Source organism: Macaca nemestrina, chromosome 11, assembly GCF_043159975.1.
Source record: "Macaca nemestrina isolate mMacNem1 chromosome 11, mMacNem.hap1, whole genome shotgun sequence".
NCBI lineage: Eukaryota > Metazoa > Chordata > Mammalia > Primates > Cercopithecidae > Macaca > Macaca nemestrina.
The window spans coordinates 84424051-84447427 of NC_092135.1; the positions used below are offsets into that span (position 1 = coordinate 84424051).

General features: G+C 37.7%; 1 protein-coding gene across 1 annotated transcript in view; it reads left to right on the plus strand.

The window, feature by feature from the left end:
• Positions 1–6668: 6668 nt before the first annotated feature.
• The window catches only part of LOC105468260 (zinc finger CCCH-type containing 15), a 30121-nt gene continuing 13412 nt past the window's right edge, over positions 6669–23377 (plus strand). Inside the window, exons 1-5 of the mRNA XM_011718360.2 lie at positions 6669–6888; positions 15276–15377; positions 20553–20664; positions 21627–21779; positions 22869–22960. Coding sequence (XP_011716662.1) covers positions 6814–6888; positions 15276–15377; positions 20553–20664; positions 21627–21779; positions 22869–22960 — 534 coding nt within the window. The 5' untranslated portion in view covers positions 6669–6813. The remainder of the gene's footprint in view (positions 6889–15275; positions 15378–20552; positions 20665–21626; positions 21780–22868; positions 22961–23377) is intronic.

Genomic DNA, 23377 nt, shown 5'->3' on the forward strand with positions numbered 1-23377 from the left:
TGTTCCTTTATTGTATAATCTTAGACTTAGGGACAAATAGCACATCACTATTATTATTGGAAAAATCCCCAGAAGTATCAGAGTGATCATAACCTCTTGGCACAGAAGCTTTTGTTAAATTCATATTCAAAATATAAGATAAATACCAAAACTATATATACTCCTATAGCACAAATGGGGCAAGAACTCTCAGTCAGCTCTAGTTCTCAGCCATCTTCTTTATTTTTTCTTTTCTGAGACCGAGTCTCTCTCCTTGCGCAGGCTGGAGTGCAGTGGTGCAATCTCTGATCACTGCAACCTCCCGCTCCTAGCTAGCTCAAGCTATTCTCATGCCTCAGTCTTCCAAGTAGCTGGGATTACAGGCATGTGCTGCCAGGCCTGGCTAATTTTTGTGGTTTTAGTAGAGACGGGGTATCGCCATGTTGCCCAAACTAGTCTCGAACTCCTGGCCTCAAGTGATTCACATTCGGCCCCGCAAAGTGCTGAGATTACAGGTGCGAGCCATTGCGCCCAGCAGCCATCACTCATTTTTAAAAGCACATTTATTGAGCTCTAAGAAACAGGTTGCATTAGGCACCTGATGAGGGCCAAGGTTCCTGCTCCCATGAAGCTTATATTCTGGGACAAGAGACACCCAAGTAAGAAATGAAGACATAAAAACACAAAGTAATTACAAATTAAGATAAATCTACAATTAAAGGAGTGAAATATGTGATGGCATAGATATTAACTAGGGTCAGAGGGTAGAAGTTGTTTAGATGTAGTAGTCAGGGATAACTGTTTAGAAGAATTGCCACTTGAGCTGGTATCTGTAGGATGAAAATGAGCCAGCCACGTGGAGACCTGTAGGAAGAATATACCCAAAAAAGGAACAACAGCAACAATACCTTAAATACAATGTCATAATTACAAAAAAGACCCTTCAAAAACGCCAGTTATCAGCAGATGACAGTATCCACATATGTAAGAAAAGAAATATAGGTCAATAGAATTTGAAATATACACTTGTTTCAGATAGCCATGTCTTAAATTGGATGTCCAGTATGATTCATCCTAATTTGGAATAAGTAAGTAGCCGTATTTTTTAAGCCAACTCAAAGCAAAATTACCAGGCCCTGTTGATACTCTATTACCCGAAAGTTTCTTCTCCCTAGGGTCCCTGCCACAGTTGCCTCTTTTCACTTTTCTCCCTAAACTTATTTTTCTGTATTTACCTTTTAAACATTGTTCCTCACATTTTTATTCTTTTTTGACTCTCTACAATCTTTCTCAAAGTAATCCATTCCCATTGGCCCCCATGTTCTAAACTCTTCTGAGTTTACAAGTCAAATATATACCGTTGGATTTTGCCACATAAATGACCCACTAGGACCATAAATTCAGCAGAGCCAAAACTAGATATGTTATTTTTGCCCTGGCCACACATTCCAATCATGGCCTACGTAACCTCCCTAGCACCCACATTGATCACTTGCCCATGCTTGCCACCTGGATCCTCTTCTACTTTCTGACTTCTTCCCCTCAGCTCCCACATTCAGTCACCCAATCTCTTGATTTTATATTCTCCATATTTACTGGAGTAAGCTCATTTAGAAATTAATGTATCAATGCTGAATTATTTGCTTCTTTACACTATGACCTGAATTATATAGTAGTATCCACTAATTATGTGTTTACATGTCCCAAGTACTCTAATAAGTGACTTACATGCATTGTATCATTTCATCCTTCCAATAGCCCTATGAGCTAGGAACAGTATTATTCCTCATATATAAGAAGAGTAAAGCTTACAGGTGTCCAACAATTTGCCTAAAGTCACTTATATAAGTGGAAGGGAAGAAATTTAACCCACATATTTTGACTCTAAAACATGACCTTTTATACAGTGTGCTATAAAAAAGAAATAGAAAATTAGCTTTCATAAGAAAAAATAAGAAACTAATTTGATAGTTCTTTTAGGAACAACTTTCCCACTTCAAAGGTTTTAAGATTCAAGGATAAATGACACTAAATCCAGCTATAAGGTAAGATGGTATTCAATCCATTAAAACAGTAGTTCTGAAATGTTTTCAGGTAGCAAATACCTGGAACTTGCAGTGTCATATGGGAAAATTTAAAATATATTAATAAACTTAATTTCACCAAAAAGACTGTAACATAAGACCATATTTTACATAAATGTCCCCACATTATTTTGAATACACAGGTTTTTCAGTCACATGAAATATATGATCCATTACTGTTTCTTTTTTTTTAAGTTGCTAGCTGAAAAACGCTAGCAATCTACTAATTTTTTAAGAATGACTATGAGGGAAAAAAGCTTAAAATTGAAAAAAATGCATATTTTTCTGTTAACTAGAAATACATCATCATTCAATTTAGTCGATCATCTTAGTCCAACCTACTGAACTCTTTCATATGAGCATAATTTGAGAACCACTGAAATAAACATTTATTAAGCACCTATATTTAAGAAAATATGCAATGTGTTATGGGAAAACAGAATAAAATATCGTCTCAGTTTACAAAGTTACTGAGAAGAAAAAAAATTCCTTACAGGGTTTTGATTTTGTCTTCTAAGACTATATAAATGTATGAAAAATGTTTATGCTTATTACAGGAAAATTAACTATTGTAGCTATAGAATAATCATCAATGCAAATTAAAACCTATATATATGTCTATGGGAGGTCTTCAAAGAAGTTACAAAATAGGGGGACACTATCAAATTCATATATTAGAAAATTTACTTTTGGAGTAATGTGTTGTGAAGAAATTATAATTGCTAGTGACAACTGCTGGCCCCCTCCAGGACTTCCAGAATAATCTGTTGCTGGAAAGACCTGTCTCACAGAATTTTGTATGTATTACCATACATACTGGTATGTAATACTGGTAATACCATACATTGAAGAAATTAGATCAAGAGAAACAAGAGGCACTTGCAATAGTCCAAGTAAAAATGGGGCCCTGAAATAGGATAGTGAAGTAGGAAGGAAATAATTTTCATACATAAGACTATGAAAAGTTCTAAGGCATATAAAATTAGCGAGGGAATATGAAGGTGGGGAATAGGAAAAGCTGGCCTAAAATGAGGAGTAAGAACTGAAATAACAGAAGATAAAAAGCAAATGTTATACGCTGAGGAAGATGTGGAATCCCTTATACTGCATTTAGAAAGACATAAAAAGCCATTAGAAAACTATTACTAGGGAAATGACATGGTTGATTTAAATCATTGTTAATAATTTCAGTGTCAATGAGGCAAAAAATATTTGGAAATCGTACATCTTGGTTTCTTGACAAATGCCATAATAACTATTATCATAATGGCACCAAGAAATATTTCAAATAGAAACAGAGAATTCACCCACTTAAGTCACCCACTTAAGAAAATTTTGTGTCAGTGTAGGCTGGAGTGAAAGTTTACAGTATTGAAATTCAAACTGACAAGGTAAAAGACATTTTATAAGCTTTACTGAAACATTGGCAAATCTTTTGTAATATCTTAATTCAGAGGGAAAAAAAGTATTAAAGGAGACTGACTACCTGTCAGAATTTTGAAGCATTCACTATTTAAATCAAAATACTTCCTAATATGTACTGCCTCAACCCATAAAACAGATCAACAATTTATATGGCAAAATTAGGCCTGTCCTTATGACAAAAATGTACTTAGACAAACTAGTAGTCTTGTCTCTGCCTACCACCCATAGCATAGTTTGGTCTGTTATTAATGAGGCTGTCTTAGTTTACTGGGGCTGCAATAACAAAGTACCACAGACTGGGTGGCTTAAAAAACAGAAATTTATTTTCTCATAGTTTTGGGGGCTACTACTCTGAGATCAAGGTGTCAGCAGGTTTGGTTTCTTCTGAGGCTTCTCTCTTGGCTTGCAGACATACCTTCTAGCTATGTCTTCAAATGTGTTTATGGAAATATTCCTCACAGAATCTATAGGAAGCTTGGAAAATCAGGCTTGGAAAACAAAAGAAGCAAGAAATAATAGCAAAGAATGAAGTAAGGACATGTATGGATCTTGCCACACTGGCCTGCCACCACTGGACTGGTAATACCATACATGCATTCTAATGCCCTGAAAAATTCCTACACTTTGAAAGGTAGTCTTTCTCATTTTCTTGAGATTAAAAGCCCTAGGCATAGGGCTTCCTTCTGTAAGAAGGGCTTCCTTCCTATACAGAAGGACATTAGAATGCTGGATAGCAAACAATAATTTCTATTCAGTACAAAATCTACTGCCTTAATCTATTACATCTGATACATTCCAATAGATGTAAAGATATCCAAATGGCTATATCCAAGGCAGTAAATTCACAGCCTGTCCACCAAATGAAAGCAGTCAGGTTTGGCAGTTTTTCTTTTAGGTCTTTTATGGTGGGTATTTACCTCAGGTTTAACACTGTTCCCACAACTTCCTAATGTATTTCACTCATCCTGACGCTCAAGTTTATAGCCCTGCTTTCTTGGGTATTTGAATTGTAACCCTTGGACTATGCCTTCTAAGCACTGTTTTGTGAAAGTTTCGTTTGAATTGTAAGGTCAATAAAAATATCAGTAGAAAACATAAAATTCCCAGCCCTGCTTCCATTTGTTATTTGAGATCAGGAAAAACCATTTACCTTATTTCAAAAACTAGTGAACTCAATGAGTTGGACTTCGTTATTTCTAAAATGTATGAAGAAATAATGTATGAGGGAGAGTGCTATGAGAGCATGTACTATATTCAGAAATTTTCCATTTGAGGCAAGAAAGGATCTTTGTTCTCTACCAGGGCCACACTTCAGAGGAAAAAAACGAAAGCAAAGGTCACAAGGAGGCAGAGGAAGCTATGAATCACGAAAACTGGAGCCATTATCATAACATTATGAGATTCTAGATTTTTTGTAACTTCCCCGTATTTGTTACTTATAATTCATTTGCCTCATAATAATCAGTACAATTACTCAAAATCAAAGACCCAAAGGGTATCTTTGAGGCACTAAAAGTAGGAAGTTAAGACAACTACATTCCATATGCAAACAAAGTCTCAAAGGAGACGATCTCCAAATAATCAAATGTATTATAATACTAAGTAAAGAGGGAGCTGGCTGCATCCCTTCATCCTCTGACAAGAACCATGACAATAACAAAAAATAAAGATGAAAATATGTAAAAAAGGGGGGAACCCATTAACCTGCAATAGGAGCCCAAATGCAAAACATTGTGTCTACACACACCTATCATTCTCGACACAATTCTTTTTAGTAGCTATCACATTTCTTCTACACACACACGCACACACAACATACTTGGGGTTCCTTGACATTATCTTCCGTAGAAAATTACTAAGTAAATAATCAATTTGACTAAGTAGGGGGGCTTATCGTTTTCTCCCTATTCGAATTAATGAAAAAGATAAAAAACTTTTATCTATAAAGATGATTCTTGGTTCCACAATGCTTAACAGAAATAAAAAATAATCATTTTTAAAAATAACAGCTAAGCATTGTACATTTTAAAAAAACCAGTATTTTGGTTTGTACAAGTATCAATGGGTCCCATTCATCATTTAAGTACCTTTTCAAACAGGATCTAAGTTTGTAATGTTAGGTAATAGGCATATAGGCTGAAGCTAGACTGCCAAGATTACAATTTCTGGCTCTGTACTTAGTATAACTTTGGGTATCTTTCTTCCTTTCTCTGCTTCATTTATAAAATGAAAACAGTAACAATTCCCACCTAAGTGTCGTTGTGATAACTAAATGAAATAGTGTGTGTAATGTGCCAAGCAATTTCTGGAGCTACCAAGTACTTTAAGTTCAAACTAAGTTTGGTTACTTTCACATTATAAAGGAATTTTTAGGAATCACCTAGGCACTCTCCTAAAGTCTCAAAATAACTTTTTTTTTTTTTTTTTTTTCTTTAAACTTTAGTACTCAATTCCTGGTTTACCATCTTCAAAAAAAAACCAAAAAAAGACTGTATTAAAGCCCTACCCTTTCATCTATAAATTATAACTTTTTAAAAACATATTTCTTTTTTTATTTTAAAATAAAAAATAAAAAAATAAAAAAAAATAAAAAAAAATAAGTCTCAAAATAACTTAATACAGTACTTCTAAGGGGTTCAAGTGCCTCCTTATCTGGGACGCCATCTCAGATGCTCTTCAAATGAAAGTTAACTTTTTCCATTTTTTTCATAATCCTTCACAGGAATCTGAAGTACACTGCACTCACGGGCCATTCAGCTCCGCCTCTCCAAGGAACAAGAAGGTAACTGAGTAACGTGGTCACGGAGCAACCCCGAGTCCCTGCGGCTGCTCAGTAGTCACTCAGGATGGGGATGGTAGAGGGGACCATTAACTGAGCCAGCAGGAAAAGTTTCCAGTTGAGGCGACGATAGACAAGAGTTGCCCCATGGTAAGCGAAAGTTGACTGAGAGGAAGCACAAACGCATGGACTCAACCAGCTCGCCCAGATTCATCCTCAGGCCTGTTGCCATCTGGAAAGGGCCTATCGGATGCGCGACCTCACATGTGACGCGTAGTCATTTTCCCACGTCCCGTCCCTGCCCCCTCCTTGTCGGACTCAGTGGATGCGCACGCGCAGCTCCGCTTCCGGGAGCCGCTCCTCGCTACCCACTATGCTCTGCGACATCGACCTGTCGCAAAGGCCGCGTTTGCGGGGCGAATGAGCGACTCGCTTTCCGTGCGGTGCGGCGAGTGAGGTCCCCGTCCTCCTCCTCCTGCCGCAGGGCCAGAACCCCTGACAGTATTCAGCTGCGCTTAAGTCTGGCCGGTGTCATCTGTCTCCGCAATGCCCCCGAAGAAACAGGCTCAGGCCGGGGGCAGCAAAAAGGCGGAGCAAAAAAAGAAGGAGAAGATTATCGAAGTGAGTACCCACCCCTCCCCCACTCGTGCCGCGAGCCCTCCGGAAAGCCACTTCCCCGCTCCGGGCTTCCCTGGGAGCCGGCTCTCTTCCTCGGGCCACGTGTTCCTCCCTTAAGGTTTGTGTGGCCCACTGTCCCTTCTCCAGCCCCTGATGACGCTAGCTGTCTCTCATTACTATAGTGACGCTGCTGGCGCCCCCGCACCTGGGCTTTGCCTCTCCGCCCACACGCCCGTGTTCACCCACCCATGCACCCGGGTGCTAAATGACCCCTCGGGACTGCCACAGGATTTTATCCTTCGCTAGTCCTCTCAGAATTGAGGAGATTTTCCAGGGTTGTGTGTGAAGAAATTCGCTGAACGGTCTTGGGCCAGCGTCTTTCTGGAAAACCGACTCATGACTAGTCTTTGTGTTCCTTATTTCTTTACCCGTCACCCGGGGGTGGTACTGTGCTTTCGAACCAACAAATTACTACTTGATGGCTTTTTCGATCCACCTCTGAACTGTTTGAAGTCCCATAAAGAATAGAAGGACTTTCCATCACAACCCAGTGTCTTGAACGCAGCGCTTGATACTTGTATTCTGAAGTGGATTAAATAGAATAACGCCTTGAAAGAGATTAGGTTTCAGTGTCACTAATTGTGTGACACTGTTTGAGATATATGTATGTGTGTGTGTATATATACGTATATACGTATACGTGTGTGTGTATATATATATTCGTTTAACATATTGAGCCTGTAGCCCTTTAGTGGCCAAGGAACCCTATTGACGTTCTTACATGTTCTGTACTTGTTTTCCAACAACTGGATTGTGAGTTTCCTTAAAAGATGAACCATATTTGACATTACATAAACATACCATACAGACCCCAACGAGGTATTTCTTCCCTCTATTTCTGCTATTAACCCTCCTCATAATTAAATAGGACCTCTTGTACTTTGAATATAATTAGAAAAAGCTATGACCATTTCACCGCATAAAGTGTAAAGTCAGCTCATTGGATTTAAGAAAATGCTTAAGAATTTTGGTATCCTTGGCCAAGTTCAACTTTGAAGCAGAACTGGTATTCTTATTGCTAATTTGTACAGTTTAAAACTGTCATGAAGTACTATAGCCAGACCCTTACAAACAAAATATTACCTTCACATCTGTGTTTTCTATTACCTTATTTGAACAACCTGGATTTGTGGCACTTAGGTAAATTTCAGGGGTTTCTGATCGGATGGCATTCACTTTTATGAAAACCAAGTACCCTTTAGGGATGTTATTTTCCTTGAGTTTGGACCATGGTACAAAGTAAGACTTCCACTGAAATTAAATGTTATGTAACAATTTAGACAATTTAAATTATACTTTATGCATTGTAGGGCTTTCTCTATATCTAATTGTTTTATTTTTAATTAGTAGAACTAGTATTTTTATTTTAAGGAATTACGTGTGAAAGTTGTTTATAGTATCCATCAACTTTTAAAATGATGCTTTTGTTATGATTCTAGTCATCTTGTGACAGTTATTTTTTAGGTAAAGAGAAAGCAATTTTAGTTTCAATAATGAAGATATCACCAAAGAGAAATGCAAAATAAGACAACTGCACTTTTTAACTAAAAATATCCTAACAAAGTGGTGAAATTAAGCCTGATTCTGTGTTTTCCACATTTAATATAATGTTTTTTTAATTTATTTTTTGTTGAGGTATAACTTATGTAAAATAAAATGTATAGGTTCTAGATGTGTAGTTCTATGTGTTTGAGGAATTTATTCACCCAGGTAACTGCCACCCTAATTAAGACTTGAGACATTTCCATCACCCCACTAAATTTGTTTTGTGCTTCTATTTAATTCTTTCCACTCGTGCAGCCACTAATTTTTTTGACAGGATAGGTTAGTTTTTACCACTCTAGGAATTCATATGAATTACACAGTAGGTAGCCTTTGTGTCCTCCTTTTTGCTTTCACACCACGCAGCGTTTCTGAGATCTATCCATGTTGTGTATACTTCTAGTATGTTCCTTATTGCTGGAAAGTATTCTCTTGTATGAGAATCATTACAATATTTCACCTTTTGTGTTTAGTGTCTCTCTCTACTTGGAAGAGCCAAAAGATACTATAATTGACGCTTGAAGAACAAACTTAGGATTTCAAATTGGGTTAGAGGCAGTGTTGGTTAAAATCGTGGCAGCCAGAATGAATTATTTTGTGGCTAATGGAGTCATCTGTAGGGACCTCAACCTTGGGGCATACGCTGAGTTGGCATGAGAGTGTCCAATCATCTGTATACGTTAGAGCTACAGGATAGGCATCATTAGGAGATTCGGGTGCTGTGCCTGTATTTCTCTTGGAAGGACTGGTCTTGACTACACCCTCAGGTAATTGCAATTGTTGAGCTTCTTGCTTTTGCTGAATATGCTTGCATTTTGCTTTCTTGTGTTTTGTACTATCATTCTTTAACCTAACCTGCAGTACCGTTGGACGTATGTCTTTGAGGCGATTTCTTTCTGAAGACTGAGATTTGGGTATGGGTTCTTAGTGAACAAGATGTTCAGATCTTCTGTTTGTTTCTCAGTGATCATAGTTTGTTTCCTTTGAAATGTGTCTGCTTGCCTTTAAGAAGGTCCTCCTAGCCTGACATCTTGTAATCTAGATGTTCTTTTATGTCCCGGTCCAGGGACCTGATGAGCTTTTTCAAAAAATATTGCAATAAAGTTTTTCAGACTCATGTGCAACATTAATATTTGCTACTACTGGAGAGGTACAACAATATTTTGAATTGTAGTGTTAAGTTACAGCATTTGTGAAATTAGATTTATAGAGACTATTCTGTTAATCCAGCCTGGTTAGGAAATGTTGTAGTCTGCTTCATTAGACAGGCAACTTTTTTTTTTTAAACTTCCCTAAAAGCCTAGCACATCTCAGTGACTATTCCAAGAAGATAATTGATCTCTGTGGCTGTTATAATTTTGGAGGGGGAAATACTACTTTTTTATAGTCTGTTTTGACATATAAAGACTGATACTTATTTCAGAATCTGGTTAACTTTGGGAGGTTTTATAGCTGTATGACCTGAAATTCTAAATTGCTCAAAATTAATAGTTAACTAAAACATGTATTTTTAAACAGCATTTTTCAATAGACTTGAAAATAATGGTTGCCCTACCTACCTCTTTCCTCTTCTGTACCTGTTCTGCTGCCACCTCTATGGACCCTCACTGTGGAAAAATCAACATGCAGGTTTTGGGAACACTAAGGAAGTAAAAAAGACATCAGATAGCACTAGCTTTGGAGTCAGAGACCTGGGTTTGAGTCCCATGTTTCAAATTACTAGCTCTATATTTTTCGACAAGTTACAAAATCTAACTGGACTGCAATTCTCATCTGCAAAATGCAGCTAGTTCCCGTGAGTTAAATGAGATAATACATGTAAAGTGCCTGCCATATGGTGTGTATATTCAGTAAATGGCAGCTATTCTTATTGCCTATTTTGATAGTGTATTCTAAATAAAAACTGGGGGAAATAATCAGACCGATCTGCACTGTTTATACAGTGCTTAGTTCTTGCCCATTTTTAAATACTGCCTCCATTTTTTTATTTGCCTCTTCAAATGCCCCAAAACTTTATGAATTCATTTGTATTATTAATGCTTTCCGAAATGAATATGTCAAACAAGATTATGGTTCTGTTAGAAATTAACACATTAGTCCAAAATGGCATATGCCATTTTCTTTCTTACAACTAAAATTTAGTGACAAATGGAGTCAGCATTGAGCAATAGAAAGTTTGAATATGGAAAGAGGGAAATAATCTTGGGCTTAGGGCAAGCAAATAAATGATACCCAGCTAAGAACTTGTATCAGCAAGGAAATAGTAATAGGGTCCTATAGAGACAGGATCCAAGTGTTGTGAAGGATGGAGCAAGAGAAATTGGTTGCCAGTGTAGAACAGCTGCCAACAGCCAAAATCAAATGTTGATTACTTGAAGGTGGATTAACCAGTTGTGTAATATGTATTGCATGGATGGACAACAAAAATACATTAGTGCATGTGGGAGAAAACTAACGAGATAAAACAGTGACAGCCTCTGCCTACCCGAATGTCCCAAGAGGTGGACTCCCATTATCTTGGAGCACTATTCAGTGTGGACCTGCCCTTCCGCTGCTTCCCTTTTCCAAACGTCTTATTTAGGGAGTGGACGCTGGCCTGTAAAAGGAATGGGATTACTTAGAGATGGGAGGGGAGTTTTAAGAGAAGCCTGGAATTCACTGAGTGTTAAGGCTCTTGGAGCCTCAGGAAGTCGTCCTTTTCTTACTACCCACTTTCTAGACTCCTCTGTATTCATTTCCCAAGTTGTCTTCTGAAACACACATAAAACACAAAGTTCCTTTACTATCACGTTAACTTTTGAGACCTTATTAATCTAATGAGGACCATTATTCCCCTAGTTTTATTTTAACTGTGGTTTGGGTTGACTGTAACCTTCTTTTTTTCTACCTTATAGTTCAGATTAATCTTTAGGTAAGGCTCTGTCCTAAACTCAGGAAGAAGCCTTTGAACTTCTCCAAATTGCAAATCATTCTGTTTTCAAGAGGTGCTATTGGTATCTCACATCTGCAGTGTGATATTTAGAAAGCTTATTGAGCACCAGCCAGCTCAATAACTTAACAAGGTGTCTCTGGGAAGTAGTTTATTAAAAACCGTAGAAAGAACAAGGAATTTGCTTGGAGTGAAATATACCTAGGTTCAAATATCATCTGTGACTTAATAGTTAACATTTACTGGGCCAGACAAGGTTCTCAGTGTTTGGGGAGAAGGAGAGAAGAGAAACAAGCCAACTACAAGTGATAAATATACTAGCTCCTTTGATTCTCTCAGTGGGATACGTATTATTACCCTTTTTACAGTTTTAAAAACATGCATAGAGATTAAATAACTTGCTCAAGTTTACTAACCTGGCGAGTAACCATGCCAGGGATTCTAACACAGGAAGTCTGCCTTTAGAGTCCGTGCTGTCCACCACTGTCTCTCTGAGGTAAATCTTTTAACTTGCACAACAACCCTAAGTGAGACTCACTTTACAAATAAGAAACTGTGGCAAAGAGGGTAATTTACCCAGCTCCGTTTGGGATTAAAATTTGGGCAGTCTGGTTCCAGAGTTTATACTTCTAAATCTTTGCACTATACAGCCAGCCCCTTATTAATGACTTAACTTCAAATGAATTTATGATTTCTGAGTTTCTGTGTATCATAGAATTGTTGAGAGGATTCAATAAAGTATATATTCAGGGGTTATGTTTAGTGAATGCTAGATGAATAAGTAGTCCCCTTTCTCTGTGGAAAAATGTTAATTTCTGAGCTCTAACTTAAAGGTGAACACAGCTCACTTATTATCTCTTTAAACTGGCCATTTATGTGCCAGAGCAGTGTAATGAAACCTGAATTTTTTTTTCTTCTGGGATCTGGAGTTTATACACCTTTACCAGTAACTGCCATTGTGAGTACTTTCTTTTCTTACTGGCCAGGTCCCCTTAGGGGACTTATTTCTTTCCTAAGTCTATCTGGCAGTATCTACTTTGCTATTTGGCCTTATTTATTCATTGTTTCTTCTCTGTTATTACAGGTGGAGCATGGGTTGAACCCGTTTATTTTCTCTGGCAGAGCACCTGTAGATGCTGTTTAATCCTGATCATATTTTTTTTCTAGAGCCTCCTCTGCCTCCCGTGAGAGCTCACTTTTTGTAAAGGAAAAGTATGGCATTTTATACTTAGTTGCTGCACTGTGTTCATCTGTATATATCACATTATCTTGACCATCTTTCTTCAAATTGAATTGAGTGTTAAACTTTATAGAAACAAGGGAAGCCATCCGTAAAAGGCTCAGTGCAGAGACATCCAACTTGTTTGTGTGCATCCTACCTTTTTTCATACACATAGGCTGTAGAAAATTCATGTAGAATTTTGTATAATACCATGTTGGGATGTTAAATCATGAAACAAGCATTTAAGTAGAGGAAAGCAAAGTTTTGGTATATGGAGATAGATGTCATTAATAAAGCGATATTTCCCAATGAGAGATAACCATTTAGAAGCAAAACCCTCTGTACTTTTTTGTTTTAAGACTATTGAAAGGTCTTTTACTGATTTTGAAGTTGCTATAAACATTATGTCATGTTGGATGTTTTTAAATACTAATTGTTTCAGTACTGTGGTTTTCTATTTCTAGCTTGTCCACGTGGTGGTATTTTGTTTCTATAATACTTTCTACTCATTATTACTTTTTCCTTTGCCTTAGAATTAATAGCAAAATAAAGGCTATAAAATGGCCACTTAATTTGTTTCATACTAAAAGGTCTCAGATTACTTTGAGAAGACCTTTTTGCCTCTTCTTCCTCTCTAAAACCACCCATAAACAAGAGAATGAGAAAGAAGTACAAATTCTATTTTGAAATTAGAAGACATCTATAATCTTGAACCTCAACATATGAAGATTGGCAGTGGATGGATGAGTTGGTAACTGACTTAGAGCAGAGCGGTTATGTCTGAGTGCCTGTCTAGGAGTGTGCCAGTAAAAATCAAGTGCATTTCCTCTACAAAATTATGAAAAAAACCTCAGCAATGGGAAGCACTAGGTAATACAGAAGGCAAGAGGCTGAAAACTAGAAGTTAAAAGTGTTAGGAGTAATTAATAATTCTTACCTACTACAACTCAGCCAGGTGACCACCTCTGCAAGAAACAGGAGGTGTCTTCTTGGAGGTAGGGGGTGGCGGGGAACAGGCCTCTCTGCTTCCAAAACACTAAGCACAGAGGAGGTGGGATGTGAGCCTGAAAATGGAAGCTAGTAAATCTGTATGGTAAACTGAGACCCCTTCTACCTACTCTCTTCTCCTGTTTACAGTTAACTTACTACCCTCCCAGCTAGAGGATCTTTCTCCAGAGAATCAGAAAAGACCCAGAAAAAAAATATTTCAGATATTAGCATTTGGTTATTTCTTGTCAGGCTTGTCACGCATTCACCTTAGGGAGAAGCTCACTAGTCAAGCCTGCTTTATGGGTTTCTTAGGGCTGCTGTAACATGACTGTAAACTGGGTCACTTAAAACAACAGAAATTTATTCTCTCAGAGATCTGGAGGCTAAAAGTCTGAAATTAGTGTCAGCAGGGCCATGCTCCCTCCCTCTGAAGACTCTAGGGAATAATTCTTCCTTGCCTTTTCCTAGTTTCTGGTGGCATCTGGCAATCCTTGGCCTTCTTTGGGTTATATAGCAGTGTCACTCCAGTCTGTCTGCCTCTGTCTTCACATTTCCTTCTCTTTGTGTCTGTGTGGTCCTTATTAAGGCACCAGTTACTGGATCTAGGTCCTACCTTAATCTAGTATGATGTCATCTTAATTCATCACATCTGTGAAGACCTATGTCCAAATAAAGTCAAATTTAAGGTCAGGTGGACTTGAATTTTGGGGGACATTCCAAAATTCAGCCCACTACAGACCACTGCCCCCTTCCACACACACACTTACTCATACTTGTGCAATGGCTACTAAATGTTTTTGTACTGCATACTTATTTTTTTTTATATTTTTCTCCCCCCAACCCCATACTGCATACTAACTAAATATGAGTAGATAGCCAAGGATCACCATTAGTGCTTAGCACATAATGAGCATTCCATAAGTGATAGCTGCTGTTATATTGCATATTACCAAGTTATTGTATTAATATTCCAGATTTAAAGAAAATGTTGCTTTTAGTTTACATACTTTCAATATTTCTATCTTAGCAATAACTAGAAATGTATACATTTCCGTAGTTTGATTCAATTTATTAAATTTATTTTTGAGAGGATAACATTTATTAACTAAAAAACCAGTCCAGAACTGAGTGTATCTTCCTTTTCTTATGTAGTAGTCCCAAACATGTGTTCAGTATTGTATAGCCTCTCAAGATACTCTGAGTAAAAATGGATTCTGCTGCAAAGGAAGATTTGGAGGTGCTGCATATTATATTCCCTCTGATAAGGGCTGTAAGATACCTTGTGCTTAAGAATTAAGAATCCTTTTAATCAAGCGTTTTCCTAAATGTATTTAACTGTAGGACTTCTTATCCCGGTATAAGAACTTTACACATCCCATAGAACTGATAATCCAAAACAGGCTTTAGAAAAAGCTTCATAGAATAACAGGTTTAGTGATGATAATGGTAAGTACGTATTGAATTGTAAAGAATCTGGGTGATGATTAAACGTCATATATTGCCTTGACTTGATGTTCAGTGTTTTGTATGTTTTTATATTAGTAAAGAATAATTATCAATAAATAAAAGAATAATTTTTAGGTATCATTGGAGGAAATATATGGTAACATAAATTGCTAAGATATTTCTGTGCTCTTTCTCATGTAGGACAAAACTTTTGGTTTGAAGAATAAGAAAGGAGCAAAGCAACAGAAGTTTATTAAGGCTGTCACACATCAAGTTAAATTTGGTCAACAAAATCCACGTCAGGTAAGTAATTTAAATTTCCATATCTTTTTATGAATGTAATATTAATACAGCCTCTGTTTCAGATAAAATGTCTGGTATTATTATGTAATTGTATTTCAAAACAGAATCCTACTCGAAACGTTTTTGCATCTTGGCCTTCCTTACCAGCAGTACCTCTTGGATGTTGTCCAAGCCATTGTGATATAGCTCTCATTTATTCTAATAATGACTGCATGCCATTCTACAGTACAGGTGTGTTATATTCATCCATTTGACTATTCATAAGTGATCACTTTGTTTCCAGCTTTCTTTTTTTCTTTTTTTTTGAGACGGAGTCTCGCTCTGTCGCCCAGGCTGGAGTGCAGTGGCGAGATCTCGGCTCACTGCAAGCTCCGCCTCCCGGGTTCACGCCATTCTCCGGCCTCAGCCTCCCGAGTAGCTGGGACTACAGGCGCCCGCCACCGCGCCCGGCTAATTTTTTGTATTTTTAGTAGAGGCGGGGTTTCACCGTGGTCTCGATCTCCTGACCTTGTGATCCACCCGCCTCGGCCTCCCAAAGTGCTGGGATTACAGGCGTGAGCCACCGCGCCCGGCGTTTCCAGCTTTCTGATGCTAAGACCACCTCTAGAAGAAATACAGGAGTTCTTATGTGTGTTTGTGCTTTTATTTCTGTGGCATAAATTGTCTGGTAACAGACTCCAGATCAAGGGAAATGGATTTCTAATTTTAATATTATAAATTTGCCAGATCACTTTCCATAGAGGCTGTAGTACTTCACATTTTCATTTGTAGTACATGAGCAATAGATACTAACGTTCTTTTTAATGTGTTCCAATCTGATAAGTATAAAGTGATACTTAGTGTTACATTGTTTCTCTCACTACTAGAGAGTGTCTTTTGTATACATGTTAGCTGTTTGAGTTTGCACTTCTGTGACTTGCCTATTGAAATTATTTGCTTTATTGGTTGTCTTTTTCTTGTCAATTTATGAGATACCTTTTGTCTGCATTGCAGATATTTGGTGATATTTCAGTTATGTTTTGCCATGCACCAATTTTTAACTTATATGTATATATAGAGTTTAATATTGCCAGTTACATTGCTAGCTTTTTAAAAATATGGTTAAAAGGTCTCCCCTGCCACTGGATTCTGTGTGTTTTTCCTAGATCATTTCTAATTATTTTATTTTTATAGTCTATATTTTATCATATAAATTTATTTTATATATCTTAAAGTTCTCACTCTGTTGTCCAGGCAGGAATACAATGGTGTGATCTTGGCTCACTGTGGCCTCCGCCTCCTGGGTTCAAGCCATCCGCCCACCTCATCCTCCTAAGTAGCTGGAAACTACAGGCGCATGACACCACACCTAGCTAATTTTTGTGTTTTTTGTAGAGACGGGATTTCGCCGTGTCACCCAGGCTGGCCTCGCAACCTGCCTGCCTTGGCCTCCCAAAGTGCTGGGATTACAGATGTGAACCACCATGCCCAGACTAAGTTTGTTTTCTTTTAAATGAATAGCTGCTTACACCAGCATTATTTATCCCACTGAAATACCACTATTGACCTACAGTCATAGTCATACGTTGTTTAGTGATGTGAATACAATCTGAGAAATGTGTTGTTAGGTGATTTAGTCATTGTGCAAATAATATAGAGTGTACTTACACAAACCTAGATATTACAGCCTACTACACACCTAGGCTATATGATATAGCCTGTTGCTCCAAGGCTTCTAACTTATAAAACATGTCACCGTACTGAATACTATAGGCAGTTGTAACACATTAGTAATGATTCGTGTATCTGAACATAGAAAGATAGAGTAAAAATATGGTATTATAACCTTACAGGATTACTGTCATATGTGGTCCATCATTGACCTAAACGTCATAATGCTGTACTTGACTGTACATTAAAGTCTCAAGGCAAGTCTTTTCCCCAAAATGGTATACCTTTTCTATTTTTCCTGTTTGTTCTTAGGCATTTGTTCTTTCATATGAATTTTAAAATGAGTTTATCCATTGGCAACTCGTTTGAAAAAAATGTAGCCCCTTTTTCTTCAGGTTCTTTAGACCTCTCACTTCTAAAGATTTCATAGACATGGACCTGTATTTTTTAAAGTACATTTTTTCCACCATTTCTATATCCTTTTCATTAACTTCTGGAAACACATTTTTGTAATGTAGGAGAGAAAAAAGAATGTCTCATGTGTTTACAGATTTTTTAAAAATCTGCTAATATGTATTTGTGAGATAAATAAATTTCTCTTGCTCATGCTGTCCACAAATCAGTGACCCAACACTTTCCTTTCACATCCATTTTCCCAGCTTGATTCTAGAATCTAAAACTATTGTTCTTCCAAACTGCTAACTTAATAGCCTGGTTTAATAAAAATTAATGCTTAGACCATGGCTGGGTACAGTGGCTCCCGCCTGTAATCCCAGCACTTTGGGAGACCGCGGCGGGCAGATCAGCTGAGAATTTGCAGTCAGATAGACTTGGGTGTGAATCTTCCTATCTTTTTTGTTACATGATCCTTAAATAGCAACCCTGGTCTTTATATGCATTGTGGAAGTGCAGTTATTCCTTTTTGGATTCTTCTGGTGGTTAAATAAGAAAATAATGTAAATTTTCTGGTGAATATAGATATCAATGTGTAAGAAGAACTCACTTTCTTCACTTAGTCCCTTTTTCAATCCTGTTTCCTCTTCCCCAACTTTTTCTTCTAGTGGGAAGTGTTTTGAGTGGTAATACTAGAATTCATAAACCTGGGAAAGTTATTAAATTTGTGTGCTGGTAGTTAACTTTGATAGTATATTTAATATTATAGTTTTGATACTTGCATGGATAACTGGACTTTTATCTGTGAACGCGGGGTACCTACCCATCATATATAACATCGGAAATGAGCAGTAGTGCCGCTCTTAGAGCTGGACAGGAGCTATCCTGGTCTAGGCCCTATGATATATGTGTCTTCTCCAGACCGCTGTCTCCCCTCAAGTAAGGAGTCACTGAAGCCAAGGAGGTGTACCTACCCAGATTTTGCAACACCTCTTCCTACAACAGTCTGACCCTGGTTTATCTGCCTACAAAGGCCTCTCCCCCATGCCCATCGCTGTCTAGGTACATTGTGCTACCAATATGTCTGAGGTAGCCAAAACAACAGCATATGCTAAGGGTTTGAACAGAGCCTGCATCCATACCCTTTCCTTCCTTCCTGCACCTTTACCTCTCCCTACACCCAAAGTGGAATGAAATGGGGTAGGAAGAGGAGAAAAAAGAGCCCCGGGCTGACTCTTGTGTTACTGCCGTGCTTCAGTGTGGAACTCCATGGAGTCTGAGCATTTTAAATTTCAACCTGTCCTTCCAGGTCATAAGGTATATTTGTGAAGTAGGATTACAGACCACATTTTATTCATCATGAACGTGATTTCTAATTTTAAATATTTAGATAAATGGCTTGTAGGCCTCCATTGTATTCTTGCTCTGGGCCCCACAAATGTTTGAGATGGGCCTGATGAGCAAAGGATACTTCTATTAAAAATAAGGCGACTTAAATTTTTTCTTTCAAAACATTTTTTCTGTTTAAACACATCCACCATATAGGGTCACATTCAGCATTTGGGATGCCTTTGACCTAATTATAGCATTTGGCCATTCCTTTCCTTAAATTTCCTCTTTCTTGAACATATTTTGTCCTGGTTTTCTATCTGCTTCTTTGATGTTTCTAGGTCTTTTTATTGGGCTTTTTAGGTTCTTTTGTCCCATTTCATGTTGATTTTCTTCAAGGAAGTGTCCTTTGCTCTTGCCACATTTTTATGCTGTCCTTGAGTAATATACCCAAAGTTTTAATTGTTATCTGTAAGCTGCTATTTCTAAAGTCTTTATCTCAAAGCAGACCCTCTGATTTCAGTGGAATCAATATGCATGTCCCTCTGCCTTCAAAAGATCTCCGCCCAGATGCTCTGTAAGCATCTTGCATTCTGTATGTCTGCAACTAAGCTCATCTTCACCTCTTACCCTGAAACCTGTTCCTCCTGTATTCCCTGTCTTGTTTAACAGCACTAACCATATACATGATAATCCTAGATTCCTCCCCCTTTCTACTTCATGTTCAGTCACAGTCCTATCAGCTCTGTCTCCTTTTCTCCATCCTCACCAGTAATGCTCATTTTAAGCTCTTGTGTTTTCTTGTGTGCAGCAGTTGCAATAGGCTCTTGAATTTATTCTTGGATTCCCAGTCTGTCCTCCACAAAACTTGCTCTCTTGATATTTTATAAAATGTGACCTGATCTTGTTACTGGCTTACTTTAAACAGTTGAGTGGAACTCTGTTCAATCTACTGATACAATCTAAGCATCTCATTGATGTTTTTCATACTTTGCCCCTCTAGTCCCTGTAACTTTGCATTGGCTGGCCCTTTCTGTATTTCTTTCCTTGCCCATCAAGAAGAATTCATTTATAAGGTTATTGGCTCAATTTTATTTTCTCAGGTATATGGGCATTCTTTGTTCCCAGAGCACTATATATTATGTTACAGTTGTTGACATGTCTGTCATCCTGCTAGTTTCTGAGCTTCTTTAAATAAGCATCTTTGTCTTTTCATTGTATTCTCTGTCATCTAACATAGGACCTGACATATAAATGTTTGGATGAATCCTCTAATCATATTAGGTATGTAAATCGTGTGCCTGGAACTATATTATATGTCATGTTTTGTTTTGAGTTGTTTTGTTTAATATCCTACATTGACCTAACCCAGTGTTTTTCCATGAGGGCACTATATAAGTTTTTGGGGTGGTATAATTCATTATCATGTGGGACTGTACATTTCAGGATGTTTGTTTCTCTGATCTTCAAAATGAACCTGTACATTTCTGGGGAGTGGGCTGTTTTCACAGAAGAATATTGCAGGTGAAAAGTATTTGCTAAAAATGCTGGGCATGTAGTAAATGCTTAATAAATGCTTGTTGCTGTAAGCTTTTGCTTTTAACTAGGCATGGTACCATCATTACAATTTTGTTTAATAGTTTAACCACAACATTGAATAGACACTGTAAGGCCATTATAACACTGTTATTAAAAGGTAAGGACTATAAATATGCAAGTGTCTTGTTATATTAATGCTAATTGTGCAGTAAAAACAATTTTGTAAACAATCAAATTTACATTTTAAACCTGGGAATATTATAGGTAGCACAGAGTGAAGCTGAAAAGAAATTGAAGAAGGATGACAAGAAGAAAGAATTGCAGGAGCTAAATGAGCTGTTCAAACCTGTAGTTGCTGCTCAAAAAATAAGTAAAGGTAAAATTTAAATTTCAGAAGTGTGTTTTTTATCAAATGTGGTTTATGCTAAAAACTGTTTATTTTAATGTTATTTTCTTTAGATAATAAGACAGTTGTGTCTGCAATGAAAATGTTAGTCCCTTCATCAAAATTACCTATGTCAGTGGGTTGCTTATGGTTCCTCTGTATATGTTCACATCAGTGTCATTGTACAGCTGAACTGCAGCCATGCGCCCCACACTTAAGGCAAAATTAGTAATTTAACAGGCTGCTAATTGATTTATAACATTCAGTCTTTGGTAGTAGCCAAGGCAAAGCCATAGTTGAATAAACTGTATTTCTCAAGTTTTTTGCACTGTTCTGCCATGTATGTTCATTCCTTTTTTGCCTCTTTTTTTTGAAATGGAGTCTTGCTCTGTCATCAGGCTGGAGTGCGATGGCACCATCTCGGTTCACTGCAACCTCCGACTCTCTGGTTCAAGCTATTCTCCTGCCTCAGCCTCCCGAGTAGCTGGGATTACAGGCACACACTAACATGCCCAGCTAGTTTTTGTATTTTTAGTAGAGAAGGGGTTTCATCATGTTGGCCAGGATGGTCTCGATTTCCTGACCTCATGATCTATCTGCCTCGGCCTCCCAAAGTGCTGGAATTACAGGCGCGAGCCACCATGCCTGGCCTCCTGTTTTACCTCTTGCCCTATTGACATCAACTAGACAAAGCCTGTGGAATATTCTACGTTCTTGTTTGGTTTCCCACTCTCTGCCACCTTTTATAGTCAGAATAAAAGAAACAAAAGTAGACATAAAATGCTACAAAAAGAACTTTAAAGAAATGTCTTGCTAATCACCCATAAGTGCCATTTTCCTTTCACATCAGTGAATGGAAAATAAGCTAACCAAAATTAATCATATTTCAGGTAGAATCCATATTTTACAGTCTGGCAGGTTATAATACAAATACCATATACCATTTGACATAGGTGCAGATCCCAAGTCTGTGGTATGTGCATTCTTCAAGCAAGGACAGTGTACTAAAGGAGATAAGTGTAAGTTCTCTCATGACTTGACTCTGGAGAGAAAATGTGAAAAGCGAAGTGTTTACATTGATGCAAGAGATGAAGAACTTGAAAAAGGTAATTTTTTTAAAACATTATCTTAGAAATAAATGTTTAATACTTTTGGTTTGTTACTAAGATATTTATTAAATGAAGAACATTTCAATCTTAATAGACTGTGTTTATCAAGAATAATTAATTGGGTTTATTATGTTTTATAAAATCTGAAAATTACCATAATATACCCTTTAAGTAAATGAAGATACTTCAAAAAACAGTGATTTATTTTGGATTTGTCTGTCACTCTTTCCTTCAGTACTACCTTCTCAGTTTGTCCAAAGTACTTAGGAAGCTTTGGTGAATAATTTTTTTTTTTTTTTTTTTGGTGGTTGTTGTTGAGATGGAGTCTTGGCTCTGTCGCCCAAACTGGAGTGCAGTGGCATGATCTCAGCTCACTGCAGCCTCCATCTCCCAGGTTCAAGCAATTCTTCTGCCTCAGCCTCCCGAGTAGCTGGGTCTACAGGTCCACGCCTCCACACCCAACTAATTTTTATATTTCTAGTAGAGATGGTGTTTCATCATGTTGGCCAGGATGGTCTTGATCTCCTGACCTCATGATCCACCCACCCTGGCCTCTCAAAGTGCTGGGATTATAGGTGTGAGCCACTGTTCTGGCCTTGGTGAATAATCTTAAACTATTCATTTCTGCCTTTGGTGTTTTAAGAAAACCATGAGGCCAGGAGCAGCAACTCATACCTATAATCCCTGCACTTTGGGAGGCCAAGGCAGCAAGAATCACTTGAGCCCAAGTGTTCAAGACCAGCGTAGGCAACATAATGAGACCCCATCTCTACAAAAAAAATAGAAAAATTAGCCAGGCATTGTGGTGCATACCTCTAGTCCCAGCTACTTGGGAGGCTGAGGCAGGAGGACTTGATCGAGCTCAATCAATCGAGGCTGATTGAGGGAGGTCAAGGCTTCAGTAGACTATCATCATGCCATCACACTCCTTCCTAAGCAACAGTGAGAACCTGTCTCAACAAAAATAAAAGAAAAAGAAAAATGTTAAGCCATGAGTCTTATAACACATCATTCATGTCTAAGGAGATACGTGTTGTGGGAGTAGTAGATAAAATTACAGTATTTAATCTTCATTTCTTTATTTAGATACTATGGATAATTGGGATGAGAAAAAGCTGGAAGAAGTAGTGAACAAGAAGCACGGTGAGGCGGAAAAGAAAAAACCAAAAACTCAAATAGTATGTCCTTTTCTTGAATTGAGTTGCTGTGATATTTATCATTAGGGAGAATTATGTGGCAAGGTATTTGCTGCTATTTTCTATTAGATTATTCTGTAAGTTATTGGAAATTTTGATTTCATCAAGGTAAGGTACATGAAGCTTTATTTTTGGAGTTTACAAGTTAGATTTTGTAGATTCTTGTTCAGAAATAGCTGAACAAGAATAAAAACTATGTTACTGAAGTCCTTTAAATGCCTTTTTTATTTTTATTCATTTATTTTTTTTGAGACAAGAGTCTTGCTTTGTCGCCCAGGCTGGAGTGCAGTGGTGCTGTCTCAGCTCACTGCAAGCTCCGCCTCCCAGGTTCACGCCATTCTCCTGCCTTAGCCTCCGAAGTAGCTGGGACTGCAGGCGCCTGCCACCACGCCTGGCTAA